At 46.8% G+C, this 24,890-nt stretch overlaps 1 protein-coding gene across 1 annotated transcript in view; it reads left to right on the top strand.

The window, feature by feature from the left end:
- LOC130835882 (phospholipid-transporting ATPase IB) overlaps positions 1-24,890 on the top strand; it is a 416,937-nt gene that overhangs the window by 217,465 nt on the left and 174,582 nt on the right. The window contains exons 25-26 of the mRNA XM_057707762.1: positions 3,077-3,260; positions 7,599-7,709. Of these exons, the coding sequence (XP_057563745.1) occupies positions 3,077-3,260; positions 7,599-7,709 (295 nt within the window). The remainder of the gene's footprint in view (positions 1-3,076; positions 3,261-7,598; positions 7,710-24,890) is intronic.

Here is a 24,890-nt window from a genome sequence, read left to right as displayed (position 1 = left end):
CTGGTGTCTTCCTCATGGCGTCATCACGGAGAGATCCCCAGTCTGTACGTTCACAGCACCCTGGTGTCTTCCTCATGACGTCATCACGGAGAGATCCCCAGTCTGTACGTTCACAGCACCCTGGTGTCTTCCTCATGACGTCATCACGGAGAGATCCCCAGTCTGTACGTTCACAGCACCCTGGTGTCTTCCTCATGGCGTCATCACGGAGAGATCCCCAGTCTGTACGTTCACAGCACCCTGGTGTCTTCCTCATGGCGTCATCACGGAGAGATCCCCAGTCTGTACGTTCACAGCACCCTGGTGTCTTCCTCATGACGTCATCACGGAGAGATCCCCAGTCTGTACGTTCACAGCACCCTGGTGTCTTCCTCATGATGTCATCACGGAGAGATCCCCAGTCTGTACTTTCACAGCACCCTGGTGTCTTCCTCACGGCTTTGCAGAGCCCCCAGGCCCGAAGGAAACAGGACCGTTTCTCACTCTTGAGGAGGAAAGTCAAAGAGCCAAAGAAGGGTTATGTCTTAATCCCTTAGCAGACGTTTGACACAAGAATGCACATAAATGGAGAGAAATCATGCTTCACTTTTTCATCCTTAAGCGACCGTAAGCATTGCCGATGGTAAGGTGTGGGGTGCCTGCAGGGCCTGTTCAGCTTCTCAGATCTTGACCTGACTGGGTGCTGCCTCCCGGGCTTCCTGTCCCACAGTGACCTTTCACAGGGCGTGTGTGGCGCATCCCAGCAGCCATGAACACCCAGCTTGGCAAAGATAGATCATAGAGAGGGATGTCGTGTGAGCTATTTCCAGCTGTGTTTTGTCCCACCTGAGAGATGCTGTGCTTCCCTTGGGCATGTGTAATTTCCCCCCCGAGGTACCCAGGGCCTCGCACACACAGTCTGGGAACCATGGGTCAGATGGCCTTGCAGTTCTCCGGTGCATCCAGTTTTTCCCACCAACTGAGATTTTTGGGTGGGATAGGAGATAACATTTGTTTCACACCTGCTAGTTAACATGTGGCTTCACATAAATACATCGCAACCTTGTCATGAGATGGGTGGTTAGCATTTCTCCCATTTCACTGATGAAAGACAAGGACTCGTAGAATGATTTCCCTGTTTAAATAGTAGGGGCCCAGCCATTGAAACTCGAATCCTCCGCTGTCTTCTCCGCACCACGTTTGATCTCTGCTTCTATCAAGTTCAGCAATGGGATGACGAATCACATTTGTGTAGCAGAGGAGAATTACGGGCTGTGTCTGCTGGTAAGAAATTTAATGAGAGAGAGAAATGTAAAGATCAGCCCTTGGGTCCAAGTGGCAACTGCCTGAACGTGGAGGGAACAGACAGAGCTTATACCCCTATACGTTCAGATTGCTTAACTGCTTTCATGTAGTTGACTAGAAGCTCAGAGATAAACAAGAGTAACGCTTCCAGTAATTTCCTCTCAGGCTACATTAAAGTAAGTCTGTCTTACCAGGGAGGTGATGGTTGGTTCTGCTCTGCTCTCAGCTGTCTAGAAGACCCGCCTTGGAAGCTCTTTTTAAGTTCTGCAGCTCATCTGTGACATGACAGGCAGAGGACCCGACTGAGCCAACAGAAACCGAACTTTAGGAAGAAGGAGGTGATGGGTGTCATCATACTTCAGCCTTGTTAGTATCTGGAAGAAGAACACACTTGTTCTGTCCTAACCCGGAGGACGTGATTAGGACTTTTGAGGATGCTTATCAACAACTAATTCTCAGTGGCTGCACCTTCCCCAAGGAGGCAGTAAATTCCCACCATTGAAAATACCTGTGAAAATGATGAAAGAGATAGTAGATCACACAACATGGCTCCTACAGCCCTTTCGACCCTTAGATTCTGTGTTTCCAACTCGCTTGTCTTCTTTTCTTTGTAACTGAGCAAAGGCTTCCCGGCTTCCTGTCTGCGAGTTCAGCTTGCGGTCTCACCAAACACCTTTCCTTCCAGGGTTGGTAAAAATGGAAGTTTTCTGTTTGGAAACAGGTATTTCGGTGGGTTGGAGGCCATATGAAAGATGCTACAGAGACAGACTTTGAGGGCCCCTTTCAGCTTGTAGGTGCAGTCCACACGTGGGCGTGGGGGTCTGTCTCCGGGAAACCCAGAGTGGTCTTTGGCTCTGTGTGTGCGTGCGTGCACACGTGCGTTCGTGATTTAGGGATTTACCTGTACGTTTCACAGATGAATATCAGCCTACCCATATCAAACTTAGACTAGGGCAGTCCTGACGTACTAGTGGTTTTATCCTGTTGTTTTACAGTAACTGGTCTTATACTCCAAACACACACGTCGTCATAACTAATGCTGCTGTGCTTTGGACCTCGCAGATGTATATTGGCTCTTCCTCCCCAGTGGGCTTGTGGAAAATAGTCCATCTTCTTTGATTCCCCATGGAAACGACCCCTCTTAGGCACGGGGTGCCTGGCCTTCTCCTCTGGGGCTGTGCTTGCGCGCAGTTCAGTTTTAGCAGACCCTCTACCCTGAGACGCCCTTTCTTCAACCGTCTGCCTTGACGGCCCTTCAAACGCTACTTCCACCTCTGCAGTGGAGATGGAGAACTCTTTCTTCTTCCTTCTCACACTAGTCCTCTTTCTGCACGTCTCAAGTCCTGCCAATTTTCGTCCCCTTCTCTGAAAGCAGGTTTTACAAAAATTCCCTTGCCAGGACGGCAAAGCTAAACTGCGCCCTGTGCTAGTTTGCTGATTTATTGGGAAGACGTAGCCTAAGTCCCCTGTGACCAGCTCGGCTGCCTTTATCATTCAGGGGGGCACACGTGCCCCCAGGAGTCTGCACGTACATCGCCTGCTGGGCACTGTGATTACAAACGGGCCGTGTTTTAAGTTAGTTTGAGTTGTGTATTTCATCTGTGAAGTTGGCAAATACTTGAAAGCCACAGGCTACTGTTTTCTGAAAGCTACTTTGCACATGAGCCTAACACGTCTGTACTGAATTTGGAAATTGTCCAACAACTGCCCTTTTAATGCAGCGAAATGTAGATTACAGCTGTTTCCTCTGGAAAAACAAAGAGAGTCATAATTTCTGTCTCTCCTCCTCCAGAGTGTCTCCTCTGCAGAAGTCGGAGATAGTGGACGTGGTGAAGAAGCGGGTGAAGGCCATCACCCTGGCCATCGGGGACGGTGCCAACGACGTGGGGATGATCCAGACAGCCCACGTGGGCGTGGGCATCAGCGGGAACGAGGGCATGCAGGCCACCAACAACTCGGACTACGCCATCGCGCAGGTCAGCGGCATGGATGGGCCACTGTCCCCTCTTGTTGACAGAGTCCGCTGGGTGTGAAGACCTGGCGTTTGACCTTCAGACCAGCCCTAGAACCCTGCCACCGCTTTGGAGGCTGCGTGGAGGAGAAACCACCCGTGTACTTGGGTTTCTCCATTGTCTTGCTCTTGTGCAGTTACAAGGCCCTGTCCTGTGATTTGGGTTTCTTTTCCAGCTGTGGGGAGGGCTGGGCTTTCCGTCATCCAGGTGAGATGTCATTCCTGGCAGATGGGTCTCTGGTTTGTAATAATAACCTCTTCCCCTCAGCTCTGCATCTGCTGCATGTGCTTTGCTAATGCCATCCCATGCCCAAGGGTGGCTGTGCTCATAGCATCCGTTCTCTGCAATCCCCTCCTGGCATCTCCCCTCTTCCAGAAGGTGCTGGAATCCTCTCAGCAGCTATTTAAGGTCAGGGGAATCAGGGATTCACAGCGGCCGCCCTCTGGGGCTGTGCCTGAGGCTGCCCGGGACCGCTGCTGTCAGGTGAACGGCCGGGAGCACGAGCCCTGGGTTTGGGCGGTGGTCCCCCCACGGTCAGCAGGTCAGCAGCACGAAGCTTCCGGCTGGGGCAGTTCGGCCACGTCCAGCCCGTTCCTCTCCGGAACGTACCTTTCAGCAGAGGCTCTTGACGTACTTAGTAGTTCCTGTCCCGGCAGCCTGAGGCTGAAAGAAACGTCCACTCCTTCATGACAGCCCAGGAGTGAAGGATAATGGCCAATCTCCTGACCCCTGGGGTGCACACCTAGACCGTTTACGCTGCTTGACCATCTGGAAAATCTAGACATCGCGGGGAGCACAGACCATTTCCTCCTGTCTCCGGGTCGCAGTTGGCTGGAGTTCCCTCGTGCTCCTCCAGTGTTCGTCTTTTGAAAAATGTGTTAATCACATAAACACAAGTAATCATGGCTTTTATCTCCTCCAAACCGAAATCTGGGGTTGCATGTAAACTGTGGAAGAGCTTGCCGCAAGCCCAGCGCTGCAGGCTGGTCCTCTGCAGCATTGGGGGCCCCACCTCCCAGAGTGGGGGGCTGTGCTTCAGGTCCCATCTCAAATCCCCTCCCAGCTGGTGGTTCTGCAAACACAGGGGAGAATCGCAGGATCCTCATGGCTCTGAAACCAGCATGAAATCAACTTTGTTTCTTTGTTGATTTCAAGCAAATCCTGAAGATGATGGCTAAGTAGGTAGGAAGAAGGGATTCCGATTTTACAGGTGGGGAAACTAGGGCTCCTTCACAATAGGTGACCTGCCACGGGTCCCAGCCCTCAGGGTCAGAGAACAGCGGACCTGCATGTGACCTTGGGGACCAGCCCCGCACACCTGCCCAGTTACTTTCCCAAGTCAACTAGTCCAAGGCCTGTGGGACTCACGCTTCCTGCAGTCTGTCAGCAACTGTAGATGCTATACACCCCAGCGTTATTAAATACTTGAGTTATAGCATCATCTGGCTGGCAGGGATCTTCAGAGGTTTCCTAGGAGTTCCAGGCAAATATTTGTCTGTCTTTTTCTTCCGAATGTCTAGGGAAGGGAGATTCCATGACCTGCTTTATTGAAACTGTACTAATAGGATACAGCATCTGGAGCAATTGGTCTCTTCAAATTAAAGGCAAATTAAAATCAAGGCAGGGTGGAGAGGGGAGCAGGACTTTGCAACTCTAGTTAGGGGCTTTCTTGCCCATGCAGCGTAAGTCACCTCTGCCAGAGGAGCTGATGGGTGGCCCCGTGTGTCCACCATCCCTCCTGCCCGGCCCACCGTCCTGTTCACGCTCAGGCAGAGATCCTGCTATTTCCGGGCTGCACTCTCCTGGCTTTATACCCGCTTCACCAGTATGCTTCCGCTGCCTCAATTACTAGGTAGGAAATGCCACAATTTGCTGAATTCCTTTGGTTGAAGTTGATAAAATGATAAATGTCCTTGTTTGAAGTTCCTGTCTTGCCCTTGATCTGTTTATTTTCATGTGGACCAATACAGTTTTGACTGCGTTTTCGACAAAGTGCCCTGGTGAGTTGTATCTAGAGGGAAGAAGTTAGCTCAGAGACTTGTCCCTGGGAAAATTATGAGGTCAGCAAAGCTCTGGTTCTGTTTCTTCCCCGCAGGCCCATACTTTTGTCTGCAGAGGTGGCCCCGGGGCTGACGGCCGGCCCGTCTTGCTGCCGGGCTGCGCGTGGGCTGCCAGTGTCGTGTCGGGTCTCCCGCCCCCTGACTGCCTCTTCTCCTCGGGAGAGAGTCACTCCTGCCCCCTGCCTTCTTAATGTTTTTTGAGCGACCTCATGAAAACAGCATTTTGATTTAGGATCTTTTTTTTTTTTTTTTCCTGAAAAGAAATCACTGCAGCGCCAAGCTAGGGCCTTCTGGATGAGTCCAACAGATGTCCTCGGTACCCATTTAAGGTTGAACGCCACGAGGTCCAGGGCTAATACAAACTTCCTTTTTATTTGTTTCGCTGGTTATTTTATGATTCCCTATTCCCCTCTGGAATCCTTGATGAGCTTTTATGGGAGTTTTATTTTTCCATATGTACCTACTCCTGCCATTCTGGGGTCTCACTCAGGTTTTGGAGCAGCACGGAGATGAGACGTCTGCCTTCCCTGATCTGCAGGAACTCGCCCAGATGTGATTCACGTGGGATTGAGTCCCTGTTCCTAGTGCTAACGCAAACTATTGCATGGCTTCCTCTTGAAAAATATTTTTAAAAAACGACTCTATTTTCAGGCAGTCTTTCTTTTCTACAGATAGTTCCATATAGTTTCAAAAGTCATCTGGGATGAACACGAAGTTTACGATAGCAAAAACATTCCTCGTATTTGTGCATGTTCTCAGTCCAGTCTGGTTATCTCTCCTGGGAAAGTGAACAGAGTTGGAGTGTGTGGGCTGCCCTACGGCTCAGAACAGAAGTTAAGGTTTCAGTTCAAGGCAACCAAGGAGCGATTCAGCACCAGGCGAGGCCGATTGAATACACAGGGGCCGTGAACTTAAGCAGAATTGCCCCTAATGGTGCACACACGCCAGAGCACGCTCGCTACAACCCAGAACACAGCCCATTTCCCTCCCTCTGGCTCCTTGTTCACACTTTTGGGGACCTCTGTGAGATAGGACACAGAAGGCAAAGCCAGGCTAAGGGGAGGCTGAGGAGATATGATTAGAGTGGGGTCCAAAGACCCCCTGCCCCAAGGAAGATTCAAGTGTTTTATTGGAATATCGCTGCATGTTTCAGACTGAGAGAGCTAAGCTGTTTCGTCACCCCCAGCTTAGTATCAGCTCCGTGTTGGTGTTTTGTTTGGATAGGTGACTACACTGCACTCCAGCAAGAGGGGCTCTGTACTTGTTGGAGGCCAAAAGGGGAAGGAAATGGTTATAGAAGTGGAGGGCAGGACTTCCTAGGTGCTGCAGTGGTTAAGAATCCACCTGCCAATGCAGGGGACACGGATTCAATCCCTGCCCCAGGAAGATACCACATGCCACGGAGCAACTAAGCCCGTGCACCACAACTATTGAGCCTGCGCTCTAGAGCCCGTGCTCTGCAACAAGAGAAGCCACCACAATGAGGAGCCTGCACACCGCAATGAAGCGTAGCCTCTGCTTGCTGCAGCTACAGAAAACGCATGTGCAACAACAAAGACCCAACACAGCCAATTAAAAAAAAAAAAAAAAAGATGTGCAGGGCAGAGTGTGTGCGTCTCTGTGTGTGTCTTTAACCTGTAGGCCGACAGTGGAAATAGGTAGCGTGTGTATGTGCGCCCCTCTATTTTTAAAAGGATACTGGTGCACGAGCATCCCTGTCCCTCGCTCCTTAAAATTGTCGTCACCATAAAATCTGTGATTCAGTAGAAGCATCTGATTCCCGCTGCTCCTTTCTTCCAGTTCTAATTGGTCACCTTCTTTTTTTTTTTTTTTTGAAAAGAGGAACAGCATCAAATTTATTTTTGTAATCTCAGTATCTAGTTAAATTAATGGTAAAGGCACATTTATTCATTCTCCAAACATTTAATAAGGGCATACTCTGTGCCTGGTCACCTTCTTTTAATAAGATTCTAAAACAGTTGCATAAGCAGAATTTCACGAGAATAACCATTCGAAGTCCAGCTGTGTTTGGGGAAAATAAAAATTCTGTAGATTGAAGAGGAGCTGCTAGTTGTTCTCACCTGGCCTGAAAACTCTGCCTTTACAGGGAATGATGTTCTTGGGTTACCTGCGGAATCTGGTTTCCTCCACTCCCTTGCCTGTCTTCTCCTCCGAAGGACATTCTGTGACTCTCCTTCCCAAGTGATGGGCTCTTCTGAACCTGTTTTCTTTCCTTTTTCAGTTTTCCTACTTGGAGAAGCTCCTGCTGGTTCACGGTGCCTGGAGCTACAACCGGGTGACCAAGTGCATCCTGTACTGTTTCTACAAGAACGTGGTCCTCTACATCATTGAGGTGAGCAAGGGTTGCTTCTTCCTTGAAGAGGAGGGCCTTTAGGTAATTAGGTAATTTCAAGGAAGGATATTGTTCAGAGGAAATTAAAAAGATGCTCCCCCAGCATATTGAGACCTGTGACACACTTGACCTCTTTAAAACTGGGGACACCTTCCAGGTCCAGTTTCTCTGGATCAAAAGCTAGGAGTCCAGGGATGCCTTCTGTACTCTGCATGCCTTCCTCCTTCTCCCTGATGGACAGACAGACAGAGGAAGGCCCCCTCCTCTGCGTGTCCCTCCTGCTGTCACTCGCACCCTCCCCCGGGTGGCCAGAGCCAGGACAACAGATATTGGCACCTTTCTTGGTGGGCACGGAGAACTTCCTAGGCGACCCAGTCTATTTTCTCTTTGCTCGAATGAAAAGGTTCCTTGCTGGGTGTCTCATGGAATCTGCAGGTTTCCTGAGCTTTCACTTATTGCTTCTGGGATATTTGGATGCTACCACATCAGCCAGGAGGATGTGGGATTGAGTGGGGAGGAAGCCAGGAATGTAATTAAGAATATCTCAATGAACTCATTGAGTTGTCAGCCTGTTTTTCAAGATGCTGATTCAGTTGTAAATGAAATAAATGTGCTGGCTGGAGGGACTAGTGGGGCGGATGGGGCGGGCCGAGAGACAAGTGGAAAAGACACTTCATGTTTGGTCCCGGTGGGAGCACCAGCCAACTCATTCCTCCTTCTTAAGAACAGCTCTGCCATAAAGGTGTGGCCGTCATGCCTAAGAGATTTCCAGATGTGTTTTGGAAAGAGGAAGTGGGCAGTGGCTCTGTGGGGACATAGAAAAGCAATGGTCATTGTGTGCGGTGCTGGTATCTCATTCTGTTGTGGGTTATTTTGTGTCCAGTTTCTCAACTCTTGGCAGAAATAATAACTGAGGCGTAGATCTACTTTTGCTGATGTGGTCCCTTAAAATGCTTGGCCCAGATCATTGAACAAGTGGTTTGCGGATGGAACTGTGAGTAACTGTTTCTTTACCAAAGTGTCGGTTCCTTGCTGTTGAATATTCAGGTCAGACATAGAGGTTCACATCACTTACTCTGTAACTAAACGCCTACCAAGTAATTTTCCCAAGTTGCACAGGTCGTTCACTGCACAAGGCTGCCCAGCCAAAGAGGTCGATGGGGCTGAAACGTAGGGAAACCTAGAAAAAAGAGAAGTGTTTTTCTAATCTGCACAAAGGGCAGCCTGTTTGCTTTGTCTTCTCGTCTTACGCTGCCATGTTCACCTCGGCCCACTCCGAGTAAGAACTTTCAGATGTTACACGTGATGGGTTTTGTGGTTTCTGTCTTCTTCTTGTCCATGTTTTCACAGTTCCCTTTTGGCACTTAAAGATGTTTGCCCCTCCCCCCCCGCCCCTTGGCATTTTTGCATCTGTGATAGGAGTCACTCCTGGATGTCACTTGGGGTCATAGATAATTAGCGCTGTGGGCTGGAGCAAGGAGCACTGGAGCCCCTGTTCCCACGTGTCAGCGAGTTTCACGTACATTGTCATCTCCCGGAGCTGCCGGCTTCACAAGGTTTCCCAGTAACCTGGTTTTCCTCACAATCAGCACATTACAGATAGTCTAGACTTCTTATCAAGACCTTCTCCATGAAGCCCCACCCCTTGAGCTTTCCAGAGCTTCCTTGGGGGCCCTTCTTAGTCATTTACACCTACTATCTTGCCTTTTTCCTTTGGGAAAAAAACTTCAAGTGGGCTGAGGCTTAGACAAGTACAGTTTCAGTCTGTCTGAAAAATTCTGTCTGGAACACTTTCAATTCTGAAAGTGCTGGGCGAGTTCCTTACCCTGATATTTCAATTGTGGGCAAGCAAAAGGGGTTAAACAGCCTTTTAAAACATTCTTTACAAAATGAAAAATAAATAAAACGTATCCACTGCTCCGTGGCCAGTCTTCTCCTTCGTATTTCTGAGCCATCTTAATTGTGAAACCAAGAAACAAACTCCTTGGCTGAGCCCAGACAGAGCAGGGATTCAGACAGCCTCGGCCGTTGCTATATAACCTCCGTGGCATCAGCCTGTGCACGTCAAGGATAACTCCAGCATGGGAAGGTAGTACCTGCAAGCTGTCTTAGTGTGTTTTGAGCTGAAAGATCAAAGATTGTGGTCATTTGATTTGCTCATTTGCAATGACTAGTTTTGCGTTCTGAGGGTTACTGTGTAGTGAATTACTTACGCGTGAATAAAGTAAATATATTGTGTGTTTTTTTGAAATGGTTTTCTTAAAACTCAAGGAGGAACCTTTGCAATAGCCAGGATGTTCTCATCTCAGATGCCCTCTGATATATGTAACTATCCGTCATTTAGAAACACAAACGTAAAATAATCTGCCAACTAAGAAAGGTATCGCATGTGCATACACACATATATAGCCTTAGCCACTATTATGAGGCTCCTTATATGACTTGAATTAGCAGTAAAGATTGTATGGACAAACTAGAGCCTATGATGTAATACAGTCCATGCACTTGGTCTGCTAACCTAGGGACCCGGATTCCTCTAGAGAGGGAATGCACGGTGATGCTCTCACAGGGTCTCCATCTGAAAGTGCCTCCACCCCCACCTCGCTTATGTGTATTCTTTTCTGACCTTTCTCTCTGTCTTTATAGGGATGTTTACATATAGAGACAAGTCAGTGTTTTTACACACGTCACCCTGTTTTGCCACACGTCCTGCAGTTCCTGTGTTACGTACAGTGTATTTTGGAATCATTTCCCATCACCACGTAGTGATCCATCCATCACCTGGTGTTTCACACCACAGTGTCCTACAACCTGTTCAGCCCTTCCTGTGTTGATAAACGTTCCAGTCACCTCCAGCTTCACCCACAAGAAGCCTTGTGGAATCACAGCCGTTCCCTCTAAGCAGGCCATAAATATTCCACCAAAATGATGTTGATCTAATTAGGCCATTTTCACGGCTGTGCCTTGAACATAACACACGCTCACGTCATGCATTGCTATCTGTACCACATGTCCTCTGCTGGTGACAGCTCTTACGTAATGCTTCTGTGCTGTGCCGTATAAAATGTATTCCGGCCAAAGTAACTGCTGGCTCGAGTGATTAAAAAATAATAACAAAATGCTGGAATCAGTGATTTCATAGTGCCCCTATTAATAGTAAAACTAAAAATATATTCCATCTTGGTTTTCCATCCTCTCTGCTGTTGCCTTAATTTAGCACTTTTTACCTGGATGAGAGCAGAGGCCACTAGCTTTGCCCATTCAAACATCTATAACGTGGCCAGGATGAGCTTTCGGAAACATATATCAGACCAGCTCCAGTGCCAGGCAGAGTCTGGAGCGTGGGTGTCTCAAAGTGCTGGCCATGAGTGAGCAAATGAATTCCACTACTCTTTTCGGACTCCTCAAGGGTCCCTGTGTCTTTTGAGAATCTCCCCATCTCTCCCTTGAGCCCCTGGTGGTCTCGACCCTGATGGTCCACGCTTCATCCCTCCTGTTTTCTTTTTAATCAGCGTTGTTGAAGTATAATTAATACACTGTAAGACACGCCATTTTGAGGTGTACAGTTCCGTGAATTAAAACTGGGTTTTTATCTCTAGAAACTAGCAATTTTCTGTCTGCCTCCCGACAGACGATGACAGACAAGGATGTCACAGAGTTCTGTGGATGGACGGTGGGATGGTGTGAACGTACTTAATGCCACTAAACTGCACAGTTAGACGTGGTTAAGATGGTAAACTTTATGTGTATTCCACCACAATTCTAAAAAATGCTCAAATGTTATAAAAGAATGTCCCACGCGCTTGCCTGCTTTTGTCACCTGGAGGGAAACAAAAAACGCACATCAGCTCACTGAAGGCTTGAAGGACAAGCTTATCATGTCGTTTTGTTTTGTATTAAAACCCACTGAATGCTAAGTTTAGTGGCTGTGACTAGATGGACGGTATTTCTCAGAAGGTGAAGCCTTGTTGTGGGGCTGAACTAGGAGGGGCTTCGCAAGGACGCCAGGCAGGTGGGACTCCCGTCAGCCAGCTAGCAGGGAGCGTGCCTTGTGTGTCTGTCTTGAGGGCAGGGAAAGGAGTGAAACTAGCAAAAGAAAAAGAATGAAATTAGCGAAGACAAGGCGGTAGGGGGGTATTGGAGAGGCCAGAGAAGGGGCCTGAAAACCAGACAGGAGCTTTGTTGCTCTTGGAAGCAGGGATTCCTTTTTCATTCTGGAATGGGCAGGTTTCACAGTGAAAGTGATTTCAGAAAATGTGTCTTTCAATATGTCGGGCAGATGGTAAGCAGAGACCTTTAATGTGATCTCGTAGTTTTAACCTGGGGCATAAATCATGGCCATTAAGATGGTGAGTGGCTGGTGGCTCCTAATACAGAGGGTAACCACGGCACGTCGATATTGATGTGGGAAAAAATGGGAATTTTATACCACTTAGAGTGTCTACTTATTTTTGGCAACATATATAAGAAATTTTAATGTTTTCTTGAGATCGTTAACGTGGTATGGGATACTAGCCAGGAAATGGGACGCATATTAGCCTGGAGATCTGGAAATATTATCCCTGGAATAGAGATTTAAACCGTCGCCATCTGGGGTCGTGGGATCAGACGAGCAAGACAGAGCCCTGGCCCGTGGGGTCGAGTGAGGGGGCGCAGAGGAGAGCACCCACCGCTCAGTACCGTGCTGGGCGCTGGCCGCCAGGAAGATGCGGGCAGTGAGAGCTCTCGGAGCGGGTGCTCCACAGCCGGGGAGCGGGGTGGCCTTGGGTTTCCGGGGTGAAATGAGTGAAGACCTGAAGGAGGAGGAGGGCCTGGGAGGGAGGGTTAGGCCCCTGAACCAAGGAGAGCCCGCACCTGCCTTTCCCATCCACCCCCTCTGTTTATTCCGGCTCTGTGACCAGCATCAGGAGTCAGCGGCCTGGCAAACAACAGGGAAAACGTGCACTTTGCCGGGGCTTCCGTTTCCGCGGGAAGGCGGCTGCAGGACTAGATGGATGTGGACTTAGGACCATTCTCTCAAAGCCTCGCTGCTCTGGTTGCTGCTGGTCCTTAGAGCTGGGAGTTTGTTAGCGGAGGGGGAGGGGTGATGGGGAGGGGCCATCACAAAGCCGGAGAAGGCTTAACAGTCTGGAGGGACTGCTCTGCCAGATACCCGAGCGCTTTGAACTTTATAAAAATAGACGCTTACTGCTTTTTACAGGTGACAATGTATGCTTTTTTAATGATGTTTTTGCAGCTGCTTTACCTAAGAGGGTTGTTAAAAAGATCCAACATTCTGAAAAAAAGTATTTGGGCACGGCTGTTTTAAAAATTGAGTCTCTAACTCCGTAGCATATTTAAGCCTCCCTGAAATTAAAAAAAAAAAAAAAAAAGCACAAGTCCAAAAACAAAATTGATGCAAAAAAGTCACGGGCCCTGCCTCAGCTTTGAGAGCTTGGCCATGTGCGTTATTCCAGGTGCCCACTCCTCCCCTCCACGGGGTGCTCCTGCAAAAAAAAGGACCCAAGCCCAGCAAGGGGTCCAGCTCATCACGTCTGCGTTAAGGCTCACAGCCTCCAGCTCGCTTCCCTTCCTGAAGGCCCTCCTGCTTTCAGACATGGTGCCGCACAGGGCAGTACTGGGTGCCTGTCTGTTCATCAGATGGATGGTGACGTCCCAGGCAGCAATGATGACACAGTGCTTAATAAGCATATAGTCGGCTGTGCAGGTCTTCAGTAGAGGCCAACCTCTAAGAATCTGTTGGGCTTTGGCATTTTTTTTGGGGGGTGGGGTGGGTTTAGAATAGAAGATTACTTAAGCAGCATGTTGTACTATTTGTCTTGTCTTTTAGGAAATGCCTTTTTTTTTTTTTTTTTAGAACATTTATTGAGATACAGGTAACAGACAATAAACAGCATATATTTAGAGTGTACAATTTGGTATCTCAATCTCCCAATTCATTCCCCCCCAACCCTCCCTGCTTTCCCCACTTGGTGTCCATATATTTGTTCTCTACATCTGTGTCTCTATTTCTGCCTTGCAAACCAGTTGATTTGTACCATTTTTCTATAGTCCACATATATGTGTTAATATGATATTTGTTTTTCTCTTTCTGACTCATTTCACTCTGTATGACAGTCTCTAGGTCCATCCATGTCTCTACATACGTCCCGGTTTGTCTGCTAACTTTGGGTTTTGTTTGCTCTTCTTTCTCTAGTTTCTTTAGGTGTGAGTTTGGATTGTTTATTTGGGATTTTTCTTGCTTCTTGAGGTAGGATTGTATTGCTGTAAACTTCCCTCTTAGCACTGCCTCTGCTGCATCCCACAGGTTTTGGATCATTGTGTTTTCATTGTCATTTGTCTCTAGGTATTTTTTGATTTCCTCTTTGATTTCTTCAGTGATCTCTTGGTTATTTAGTAGCGTATTGTTTAGCCTCCATATGTTTCTGTTCTTCACAGTTTTTTTCCAGTGATTGATTTCTAATCTCATAGTGTTGGGGTCGGAAAAGATGCTTGATATGATTTCAATTTTCTTGAATTTACCAAGGCTTGATTTATGACCCAAAAGGTGATCTATCCTGGAGAATGTCCCATGTGCACTTGAGAAGAATGTGTAATCTGCTGTTTTTGGATGGAATGTCCTATAGATGTCTATTAAATCAAGCTGATTTATTGGGTCATTTAAAGCTTGTGTTTCCATGTTAATTTTCTGTCTGGATGATCTGCCCATTGGTGTCAGTGGGGTGTTAAAGTCCCCCACTATGATTGTGTTCCTGTCGATTTCCTCCTTCATAGTTGTTAGCATTTGCCTTGTGTATTGAGGTGCTCCTATATTGGGTGCATATATATTTATAATTGTTATCTCCTCTTCTTGGATTGATCCTTCGATCTTTATGTAGTGTCCTTTCTTGTCTCTTATAACATTTTTTATTTTAAAGTCTGTTTTATCGGATATGAGTATTGCTACTCCAGCTTTCTTTTGATTTCCATTTGCATGGAATATCTTTTTCCATCCCCTCACTTTCCGTCTGTATGTGTGCCTAGGTCTGAAGTGGGTCTCTTATAGACAGCATGTATATGGGTCTTGTTTTTGTATCCATTCAGCCAGTCTGTGTCTTCTGGTTGGTGCATTTAGTCCATTTACATTCAAGGTACTTGTCGATATGTATGTTCCTATTACCATTTTCTTAATTGTTTTGTTTTTGTTTCTGTAGATCCTTTTCTTCTCTTATGTTTCCCACTTAGAGAAGCTCCTTTAGCATTTGTTGTAGGGCTGGTTTGGTGGTGCTGAATTCTCTTAGCTGTTGCTTGTCTGTAAAGCTTTTGATTTCTCCGTCGAATCTGAATGAGATCCTTGCTGGGTAGAGTATTCTTGGTTGTAGGTTCTTCCCTTTCATCGCTTGAAATATATCATGCCACTGCCTTCTGGCTTGCAGAGTTTCTGCTGAGAAATCAGCTGTTACCCTTAAGGGAGTTCCCTTGTATGTTATTTGTCATGTTTCCCTTGTTGCTTTTAATAACCTTTCTCTGTCTTTAATTTTTGTCAGTTTGACTATTATATGTCTTGGCGTGTTTCTCCTTGGGTTTATCCTGCCTGGGACTCTCTGTGATTCCTGGACTTGGGTAGCTATTTCCTTTCCCATGTTAGGGAAGTTTTCAGCTATAATCTCTTCCAGTATTTTCTCAGGTCCTTTCTCTCTCTCTTCTCCTTCTGGGACTCCCATAATGCGAATGTTGGTGCATTTACTATTGTCCCAGAGGTCTCTCAGGCTGTCTTCAGTTCTTTTCATTCTTTTTTCTTTATTCTTTTCCGCATCAGTGATGATCACCGTTCTGTCTTCCAGGTCACTTATTCGCCCTTCTGCCTCAGTGAATCTGCTATTGGTTCCTTCTAGTGTATTTTTCCTTTCAGTTATTGTGTTGCATATCTCTGTTTATTTGCTCTTTAATTCTTCTATGTCTTTGGTAAACTTTTCAATCTTTGCATCCAGTGTTTTTTCAAAGTCCTGGATCATCTTCACCATCATTATTCTGAATTCTTTTTCTGGAAGGGTGCCTACCTCCTCTTCATTTAGTTGTTTTTCTGGTGTCTTATCCTGTCCCTTCATCTGGTACAAAATCTTCTGCTTTTTCATTTTTCTCTGTCTTTCTGTGGCTGTGGTTTTCAGTTCCACAAGATGAAATACTGCTGATACTGCTTGATACTACTGTCTGCCCTCTTGTGGAGGAAGCTGTCTAGGAGGCTCATGGGTGCTTCTTGATGGGAGGGGCTGATGGTGGGTTGGCTGGGTGGCGGAGCTCAGTAAAACTTTAATCCAATTTGGTGGGTGGAGCTCAGTGACACTTTAATCTGCTTGTCTGCCAATGGGTGGGGCTGTGTTCCCACCTTGTTGGTTGTTTAGCCTGAGGCTACCCAGCACTGGAGCTTACAGGCTCTTTGGTGGGGCTAATGGTGGACTCTGGGAGGGCTCACGCTAATAAGCACTTTCCAGAACCCCTCTCGCCAGTGCCCCTGTCTCCTTGGTGAGCCACAGCTGCCCCCACCTCTGCAGGCAACCCCCCAACACCAGCAGGTAGGTCTGTTTCAGTCTCCTATGGGGTCACTGCTCCTTCCCCCTGGGTCCTGAGAGCACACTTTTTTGTGTGCCCTCCAAGAGTGGAGTCTCTGTTTCCCCCAGTCCTGTGGAGGCCCTGCAATCAAATCCCGCTGGCTTTCAAAGTCTGATTCTCTAGGGATTCCTCCTTCTGTTGCTGGACCCCCAGGTTGGGAAGCCTGACGTGGGGCTCAGAACCCTCACTTCAGTGGATGGACTTCTGCAGTATAACTGTTCTCCAGTTTGTGAGTCACCCACCCAGCATTTATGGGATTTGATTTTAACCCGATTGTGCCCCTCCTACCATCTCATTGCGGCTTCTCCTTTGTCTCTGGATGTGGGGTGGTTTTTTTTTTGGTGAGTTCCAGTGTCTTTCTGTCGATGATTGTTCAGCAGTTGGTTGTAATTCCGGTGCTCTTGCAAGAAGGAGTGAGCGCACGTCCTCCTACTCCGCCATCTTGATCCTGAAGGAAATACCTTTTTAAAAAATATTTATAAGTCTTTATTATCATTTTTCTTTAGATTTTTTAAATTAATTAATTGGCTGCATTGGGTCTTCGTTTCTGGGAGTGGGCTCTCTCTAGTCTCAGAGAACAGGGACTACTACTCTTCATTGCAGTGTGTGGGCTCCTCATTGCGGTGGCCTCTCTTGTTGCAGAGCATGGGCTCTAGGCATGCAGACTTCAGTAGCTGTGGCACATGGGCTCAATAGTTGTGGCTCAAGGGCTCAATAGTTGTGGCTCAAGGGCTCTAGAGCACAGGCTCCGTAGTTGTGGCACACGGGCTTAGTTGCTCTGCAGCATGCAGGATCTTCCTGGCCCAGGGATCGAACCCATGTCCTCTGCATTGGCAGGTGGGTTCTTAACCACTGTGCCACCAGGGAAGTCCCAGGAAATGCCTTTCTGGTCTAACTTAAATCTTTCCTGGTCGGGTTTTCACACAGAGAAGTATGCCCTCCAAGTATTAGAAAATTAATTCATTTTACAGTGTGTTTAATCTCATCTTTTAAGAGTGAAGGATGATTTTGATTGCATTCTTTAAATGCTTTCCTACTCAAACTACTTTTCATTTCGGTGGAAACTCTCAGATACATTTTCACTCTCATGAAGTTGATTTTATTGATTAGATTTTTTTCGACTGGTATTTCTTACAATTTTACTCTGTTTGTATTGCTCTCCTATATTTTCCTCTGTCCTTTCTCCAGCCAGTGGAGACCGGGTTTCCTAAAACTTTTGAAGTCAGATTTCCTTTAATTTTCACAGTTAATTTTGAGAGAGTGTCTCAGGATGCCTGCCGGTCCGTGCTCATCTCTGTACACCCTAGGGAGCACTGTGCCAAGGAGGCAGATCTCATGACCTTTGATGAAGGGTGGTAGGAAGTCCAAGGTCAAGAATGGAGGCTTCAGTTATAGACTAGGAAGGGACAAGGTGACAACAGAAAGAGCATCTTCTGAAGGGGGCTGACAGGAAGAGACGGAGGGAACTGATCAATGACATATGGCTCCAGTGGCAGGAAATTAATTTTATGTATATCTACACACACACACACATATATGTATATCCCCATTCTTTTCTGAAAAAAAATATTTCAGATTCTTTTCCATTATAGGTTATTACAAGATATTGAATATAGTTCCCTGTGCTGCACAGTAAGCCCTTGTTAGTTAGCTATTTTATATGTAGTAGTTTGTTGTCTGTTAATCCCAACCTCCTGCTTTATCCCTTCCCCCACCTTGCCCCTTTGGAGACCATAAGTTTGTTTCCTATGTCTGTGAGTCTGTTGCTGTTTTGTAAATAAGTTAATTTGTATCATTTGTTTTAGATTCCACATATAAATGATAATATTTGATATTTGTCTTTCTCTGTCTGACTTACTTCACTCAATATGATCAACTCTAGTTGCATCCATGTTGCTGCAGAGGGCTTCTTTCACTCATTCATGGCTGAGTAATGTTCCATTGTGTATCTGCACCACATCTTCTGTATCCATTCCTCTGTCAATGGACATTAGGTTGCTTCCATGTCCTGGCTCTTGTGAACAGTGCTGCTGTGAACATTGGGGTGCCTGTGTCTCTTCGAATTAGAATTTCTGTCTTTTCCGGATATATGCCCAGGGGTGGGATTGCTGGGTCATATGGTAGCCTGCGTTATAGTTTTTAAATACCTTTTTTATAGGCAAGTAAAATGTGATTATTTATGGTAATACCATTTATCTTTCTTGGACTTGAGAGGTTTTTGTTTTGTTTTGTTGGCTTTGACTTTGTTAGAATAACTCCTACTAATAAGTGTCATATGAAGAAGGTAATCCCCCTCGCCCCCTCCCCAGTGAATGCCTGTACTCTTAAGTGGTAACTCATCTCTGTTGTATTCTGACAGCTCATGTGAGCCCACGTACTGGTTTTCCAACAGGTGTCCTGGGAGTTGAATGTGCCCTTTCCTTCTTAGATCCAAGGTCCTAGCAGATCGAGGGGACTGTTGAGAGAAGGCTCAGGAGTGGGGGTGATGTATCTGCTTTCTTGTCTGGTCTTTCAAACTGAGGGGAAGCAAAGTAGATTAGTGCCATCAAATACTGCCAGTACCTCCAAAACATGCCGTTAGAAGAAGATTAATTAAAATATTGGCCTCTTTTATCTGGGATTCTAGGATGACGTTTACTATTGCTCCTTAACTAAACTGCATGTTGTTTTGATAATCTTTTGGGGGTCACCTGTCAATTTGGACATTGCTTTTTCATAACACTAGCTATTAACTAGAAGCTTCTACCTGCTCATTAGCCTCAGTTAATTGGTTTCCCTTATTCCTTTGAAGGTATTTATTAGTAAGGTATGCCATTCTCCTATTTTACAAGGTACAATTTACGTGCACAAAGTTAATGCTTTTTAGGGTACAGTTCTGTGAGTCTTCACTGCGTTACCACACTCAGATACAGAACAGCGCCATCACTCCCCAAACCTCCCCCAGCCCCCTTTGTATCAGCCTCTACCCCCATACCCAGCGCCTAGAAATGGCCGCTCTGGTTTCTGATGCTATAGTTTTACCTTTCTTAGAATGTCATAGGCGTGGGACTGCAGTGTGTGGTCTTCTTATGCTGGCCTCTCCTCTCAGCATGATGCATTTGAGAGTTGTTGAGAGTGTCAGTAGTTTATTCTTTTTTATTGCTGAGTAGTACTCCTTTATAGCAATAAGGTTCCCCGTGACTGGGGAGTTCTGGAAACCCAGTCCCAAGGGGTTGAGAACCAGGGGCCAGGAAGTCCGTGAACTCCAGGTAATATTGTAGCTTAAGGAAGGGCTGGGGGAACGTGTGACTAGGATGACACTGGCCCTCGTGCAGCAAGGTGACGGTCGTGGACGGGTGAGGTGGCCTGGGGAATGCCTCTGCTGGACCCCTCCTGGGGAGGAGAAAGGCCTGGCACCCACAGGCTTGTCTTCCTGGAGCCACGCTTCCACCCGCTCTCTGGCTGGTGACCGTCCGCTGAGGGCAGCATCCTCATGGCCATGGCCAGAGGCTTTGCCTCCAGCTCAGGCCGTGCCGATCTGGGCAAGCTTCCAGACCACTCCCAGCCTCCGTGTCCTTCTCTGTAGAATGATGATAAGAAAGTACAGACATCCAAAAGTTGGTGCGGATGAAGTGAAATAGTATTGGAAAGCCTTTAGCATGGTGCCAGCCATGTCGCCAGCTCTCACGTCAGCCTTTAGCATCATTTGACGGTATTTCATAGTTGACAATCTTAACAGCTGTACTGTGCTTATGGGCGTGAGGCTCTTCTAGTCCCTGCTTCCTCCCAGAACAGGAGTCTAGTTTTCTAGTCCACCCCCTGCCGGAAGCCTTCCCAGGAGGAGGTACATCTTACCTTCTTGCATCTTTAGTCGGCTCTACCTTAAGGTAGCTCTTGCTATGCAATCCTAAACTCTGCAACTGTGTATAATCACCGTAGAGCAAACAACCACACTTAAATCTGTTACATCAGCTGGACCTTTGCCTGCTTCCTGTCTGTGCATTCCTAGTAACTGATGTGCTAATAAATTGCTTTCCAGTAATGTGGGCCCCTGTCCATAACTGAGAAATAATTCCTCTACCATCATCTGTGGTATAATCTTCTTCCCTGACCCACAGTGGCATTTTCAGATTTCATTAAGTAGCCTAGACCCCTTTGCCCAAGTTACGTCAAAAGCATGTAAATGAAACTTTAAAACTCGTTCCTTAAAACTTCAGCCTCTCAACAGTCCACTCTGCTGGACTTTGCTGAAAGAAATCCACTGGAGAGTGGTTCCTCCCAGAATGAGATTGGCCAGTTTCTTTCAAATCCAAGCCCTCTCGTGTTGACTGGAGGTCACGCTCCATCTGTGATGGATCAAGATGCCTGCCTGCTTTAAAGGCCAAGATAGCACTGCCTCTAGGGGCCCACCGATGGCCTGAAAACACACCTTCCTTTCTCCTCGTGTACAAACCGGGTGGGAATTGTGCTGTCAACAGAGATAATGTCAGTGCTTTCGGGTGGGTAAAGTGCTGCGTTGACCTTGGGCGTTTTCCAGCTATGACCTTGAAGTATCCGGAGTTCTGTCAGTTACACCTGCCTTCAGGTGTAAATTCACCTGCGTTGGGACACAAGCGCAAGCAACAGTGAGGTACGGCCTGGCCACCGGTGTGTGTTGGTATGAAAATGGAAAATAAGTTTTCCTGGGTTCTTCTTGCTGTTCTTGCTGCTGAGTGTATTTTAAATCTGTAAAAGCTGGGTGCGTTGTGTATGTCCTGACTTTTTTGGTGGGAGACGGAGTCCTGCCAGAGGAACTTATCCCCAAAGGCAGTGCTGTAAACATCGCTGTGCTATTTGATAGGTCATGGTAGAGGCCGCTGGGGCCCGTTCACAGTATCATTAGCTGATGTAAAACGTGCATTTGACTTAGTGATTCTTTCTGGAAACATTAAAAGCTCACATGAAGTATTTGCGGGATCTCGATACTTTATCCCCAAATGTATCTGAAACGACTGATGGAAGACTCACCGTAGGAAGGTTATACAGCAGCTCTGGGCTTTTCCTAGCACCTGATTCTCGCCAGGCAGATGGCCCTTGTTTTAACGTGGGTCTCCTGGGCCCATCTTTCTAGCAGTTCCTCCCAGAATAAGGACCGCCAGACTCACAAGAGCCATGTACATAGCCGTGCTCTTGGGTGTTTGTTTTTCCTTCCTCTTCCTGTGTGTGTGGTCTGATAGAGATCGGTGATGGAAGTTCCCTGGGATTGTTCCCAGGGACCCTCACTGGACGCCTCTCCCTGCATCCCTCCTCCCTGTTGGCTGCTTCCTGTCACCACAGCCAGTGCCGTGATCGCCCTGCTCTCGCCCGCGTCTCCACAGATGGGTCATGCCTGACAGCCTGCCGCTTCTCCTCTCTTCCTGCTTCTGTAGCGTCGGCCACGAGGCATAATCCCACGAGGGATGTCTGCCCATATCAGAAGACGCTAATTGGTGCTTTCTAAACATTAAGCATAAACGGAAAAAAAGAACCCTAAGTTCCCTGTAAAACAGTTAAGTCAGTTGTTGCTGATTAAGTCGGTAGAAGGAATTCTAAAGAATAAAATTAAAGTGGTATGTAAAGTCAAGTTTTTCTGCCTACGATGAGTTACAAAATATTTATTTTAAACCTTAATCAAAAAGATATATTTTAAATGAACTGAAAGGTACTAGAGTATAGTAAGAAAAGTACCACTGTAAAAGTCAATGTGAATAAAAAGGAAGACGTTCCCCCCTCTTGGATAGGAAGAAATATGTACACACACATACCAAGACGTACACATACGTACAGACATATGTACGTACCTATATAACGCAGGTAAGTCAAAAGTTATCCGCACTCTGGTTATAGTAAAACTTCTGTAAATTCTGCAGCCAGAGTGCGGATAATTTTTGACTCCATCTCGTACGTATGCATACACATATATCCGTGTATATCACAATTGGAGTATCAGGCCTCTTCTGCACCCACTTTTGTGACATAACAATATATCCCAAGAATCTCCCCACATAGTGCCAGAGGGCCTCTGCAGTCTTCTCAATAGCAAAGTGTTCAGTTAGGTAAATAGTTTATTTAACCCGTCCCCTATTGATGGACACTTGGGTTTTTTCCAACTTCAACATTTTCCTTCAACAAATTATCCTACAGTGTTGGATAAATTCCCAGAAGTGGGACTTCCATGTCAAAGGGTAAATGCATTAATAATTTTGATAAATACTGCCCTTTTCCCTTTTTAAAGAAATTTCTAGTAGTTCCTTATGCATCGGGGAGATTAGCCCATTGTCAGTGGCACGAGTTGAGAGCATTTTACTTTTCGTTGTAATAAAAGATTGGAATCATCTCAAACCGTGCGCTGCAGGGAGGGATTCCGGGGAAGGAGACTCTGGGTTGGAGCCGCCATGAGGGGTGTTGACTGAGATCAGGATCTATCGATGGGAGGGAAGGAAGCATGAGGAAATTGTGACTCAGGTAAACGCGTGAAACCCTAGGTCAGATGGCTTCCCTCTTACATAGACACCAGGTGACTTGCAGGGGTCGGGCATGCAAGGGACAGCAGCCTTGGAACCCAGCTATCCTGTTGTAGGAAGACCAGGGTACATGAAGAAGACACACAGAGCTTTCTGGTCCACAGCTCTCCGAGGCCTCAGCTGCCGGCCGCACAGCAGTGAGAGAACTCCAGAGGACCCCAGCCCCCAGCTGATGCCAAGGCAGCGGACACGGGCGCCCTGCTGAGCCCGACCGGGTGCAGATCTGTGAGCAACGTTCACATCATTCTTGTTTTGAGCCACTACGTTTGGGGAATAACGTGTTAAGTTACCGCAGTCACTGGAACAAATAGCTGATTGTGCTGATTTTCACTTTAATGTCCCATCGGGTCAAGAAGTTTCTTTATCTCTTGGTTCACGTCCCTTTGAGCCAGTCACTTTGAGGAATCCTGTGTTATGTACAAATGATCAACTCATTGAAAAGAAGCCTAGTTCCAAGGACCTTGTCACCATGAGGTGTAATTGTCAGGCACTGGCAGACCGCCCAGTGTCCTGGCTACCCTGGTGTCCTTTTCACCTGGACCTGCCATGACCTCCCCTCTCTCAACACACGCATGCACGCACGCACACACACTCTTTCTCTCTCATAATCCCACACACGTTCTTATCATTGTTTTCGCTGGGGGCGCTGCTGAGGCTGGCGCATGCAGCCATGCCTGAGCTTTGATGCACCAGGTAGAGCTGTGATCAGAAGGTTGGTTCTGTACCTTATAAACCTGGGGAACACGTGACCCAGCTAAACTGGGCCTCCTCCACGACAGCTGAATGCTGGGAAAGTAACGCGTGCCCCTCACATGTGCCTGTGTGAAGAGCACCGGGGAATTTTCTCCCCTTCTGTTTTCTCATCCCTGAGAGGTGACGTGGTACAGAGATGCTGGAGCAGCAGTTGACTTATGTACCATCTGGCTGTCAAAGCTTCACACTCCTCATTATTTTTGAGTCATAAGAAGATAGTTAAAATGCTCATATTTCTCCACATTTCCTTAACCTTCAAATAGGGATATTATAGTAAATGATATACCACAGTTCAAAAATGCAAACACCATCTGTGCCCACGTTTAGCGTATTTAGTCAGTTTCTCTTCCGTCCGCACTCAGTGACAGCTGAAGGAATTTCTTTAGGAGGACAGATTGTCAGCACGTTGACATAGATTGTTTCAGATGTATATTTTTAGTAGGAATGAATGATTTTTAAGTGAGGTTTCCTCAGAAATATGATACTAGGGAGAAGGGTTGTTATTCCATGTGTCAAACTTACAGCATTTGTTTCCTCTTTTGGGGTTATGGTCAACCCAGTCCCTGATTAGTAGCAAGTATTCTAGGAAAGACAAAGGAAATTTGGAGTTTGCTGAAAGACCTTCTCACATCTGCAGAAATAGGCCTGTGGGTAAATAGTAAAGAAGTCATTTCAGTCGTCTTGGCTCAAGGCAGGGAAAAAAATTTTAAATGGTTTAGAATTGTTTCTGGTCCTTTATTGTCTTTTATTACTTAGATAATATTTGGGAAAGGAACTGATCAACACCTGGGAGAAAGGCATTCCCTTACATTTATTTCTGAAATTGAACTTAACTCTGGAGTTGGTGGGACAGTATTTCCCTAGTGTATCTGTTTTAAGAACTGTAACCACTTTGTGAGATCCTGGATCCTTTATTAGGATCAGGGGCTAAATTATGCGGTTATGACTCAGTTGCTACCTGGAGGTTCCGGAAGTTGTTCAGAAAACAGGATGTGTGTTGTTTTCTGCCTCTGAACATTTGGGACCATCTTGTTGGAAATGGCCATTGTACCGCACAAAACGTCACGTGCCTTGATTCCTGGTAAACTGGCAAGATTTTACAGGAGAGATCTTTAAGGACACGGACCCAGGGAGGTAGATACACCATCTAATGGGTGAAGAAGGTAGATTTTGTGTAGAGGAGAAAGCAGTTTTAATTATTCTCTGGAAAATAATCAACAGCCACCAGGGACCACGAATCCTTCAACAGCTGCATGCACACAGCGAAGGTTTCTGCATGGGGTCCCCAGGGGAGCTTTGTCAGGTGACTCCAGAGCGT

The sequence above is a fragment of the Hippopotamus amphibius genome, chromosome 14 (assembly GCF_030028045.1).
Source record: "Hippopotamus amphibius kiboko isolate mHipAmp2 chromosome 14, mHipAmp2.hap2, whole genome shotgun sequence".
In the NCBI taxonomy this organism is placed as follows: Eukaryota; Metazoa; Chordata; class Mammalia; order Artiodactyla; family Hippopotamidae; genus Hippopotamus; species Hippopotamus amphibius.
This window is presented reverse-complemented; position numbering and strand designations above follow the sequence as displayed.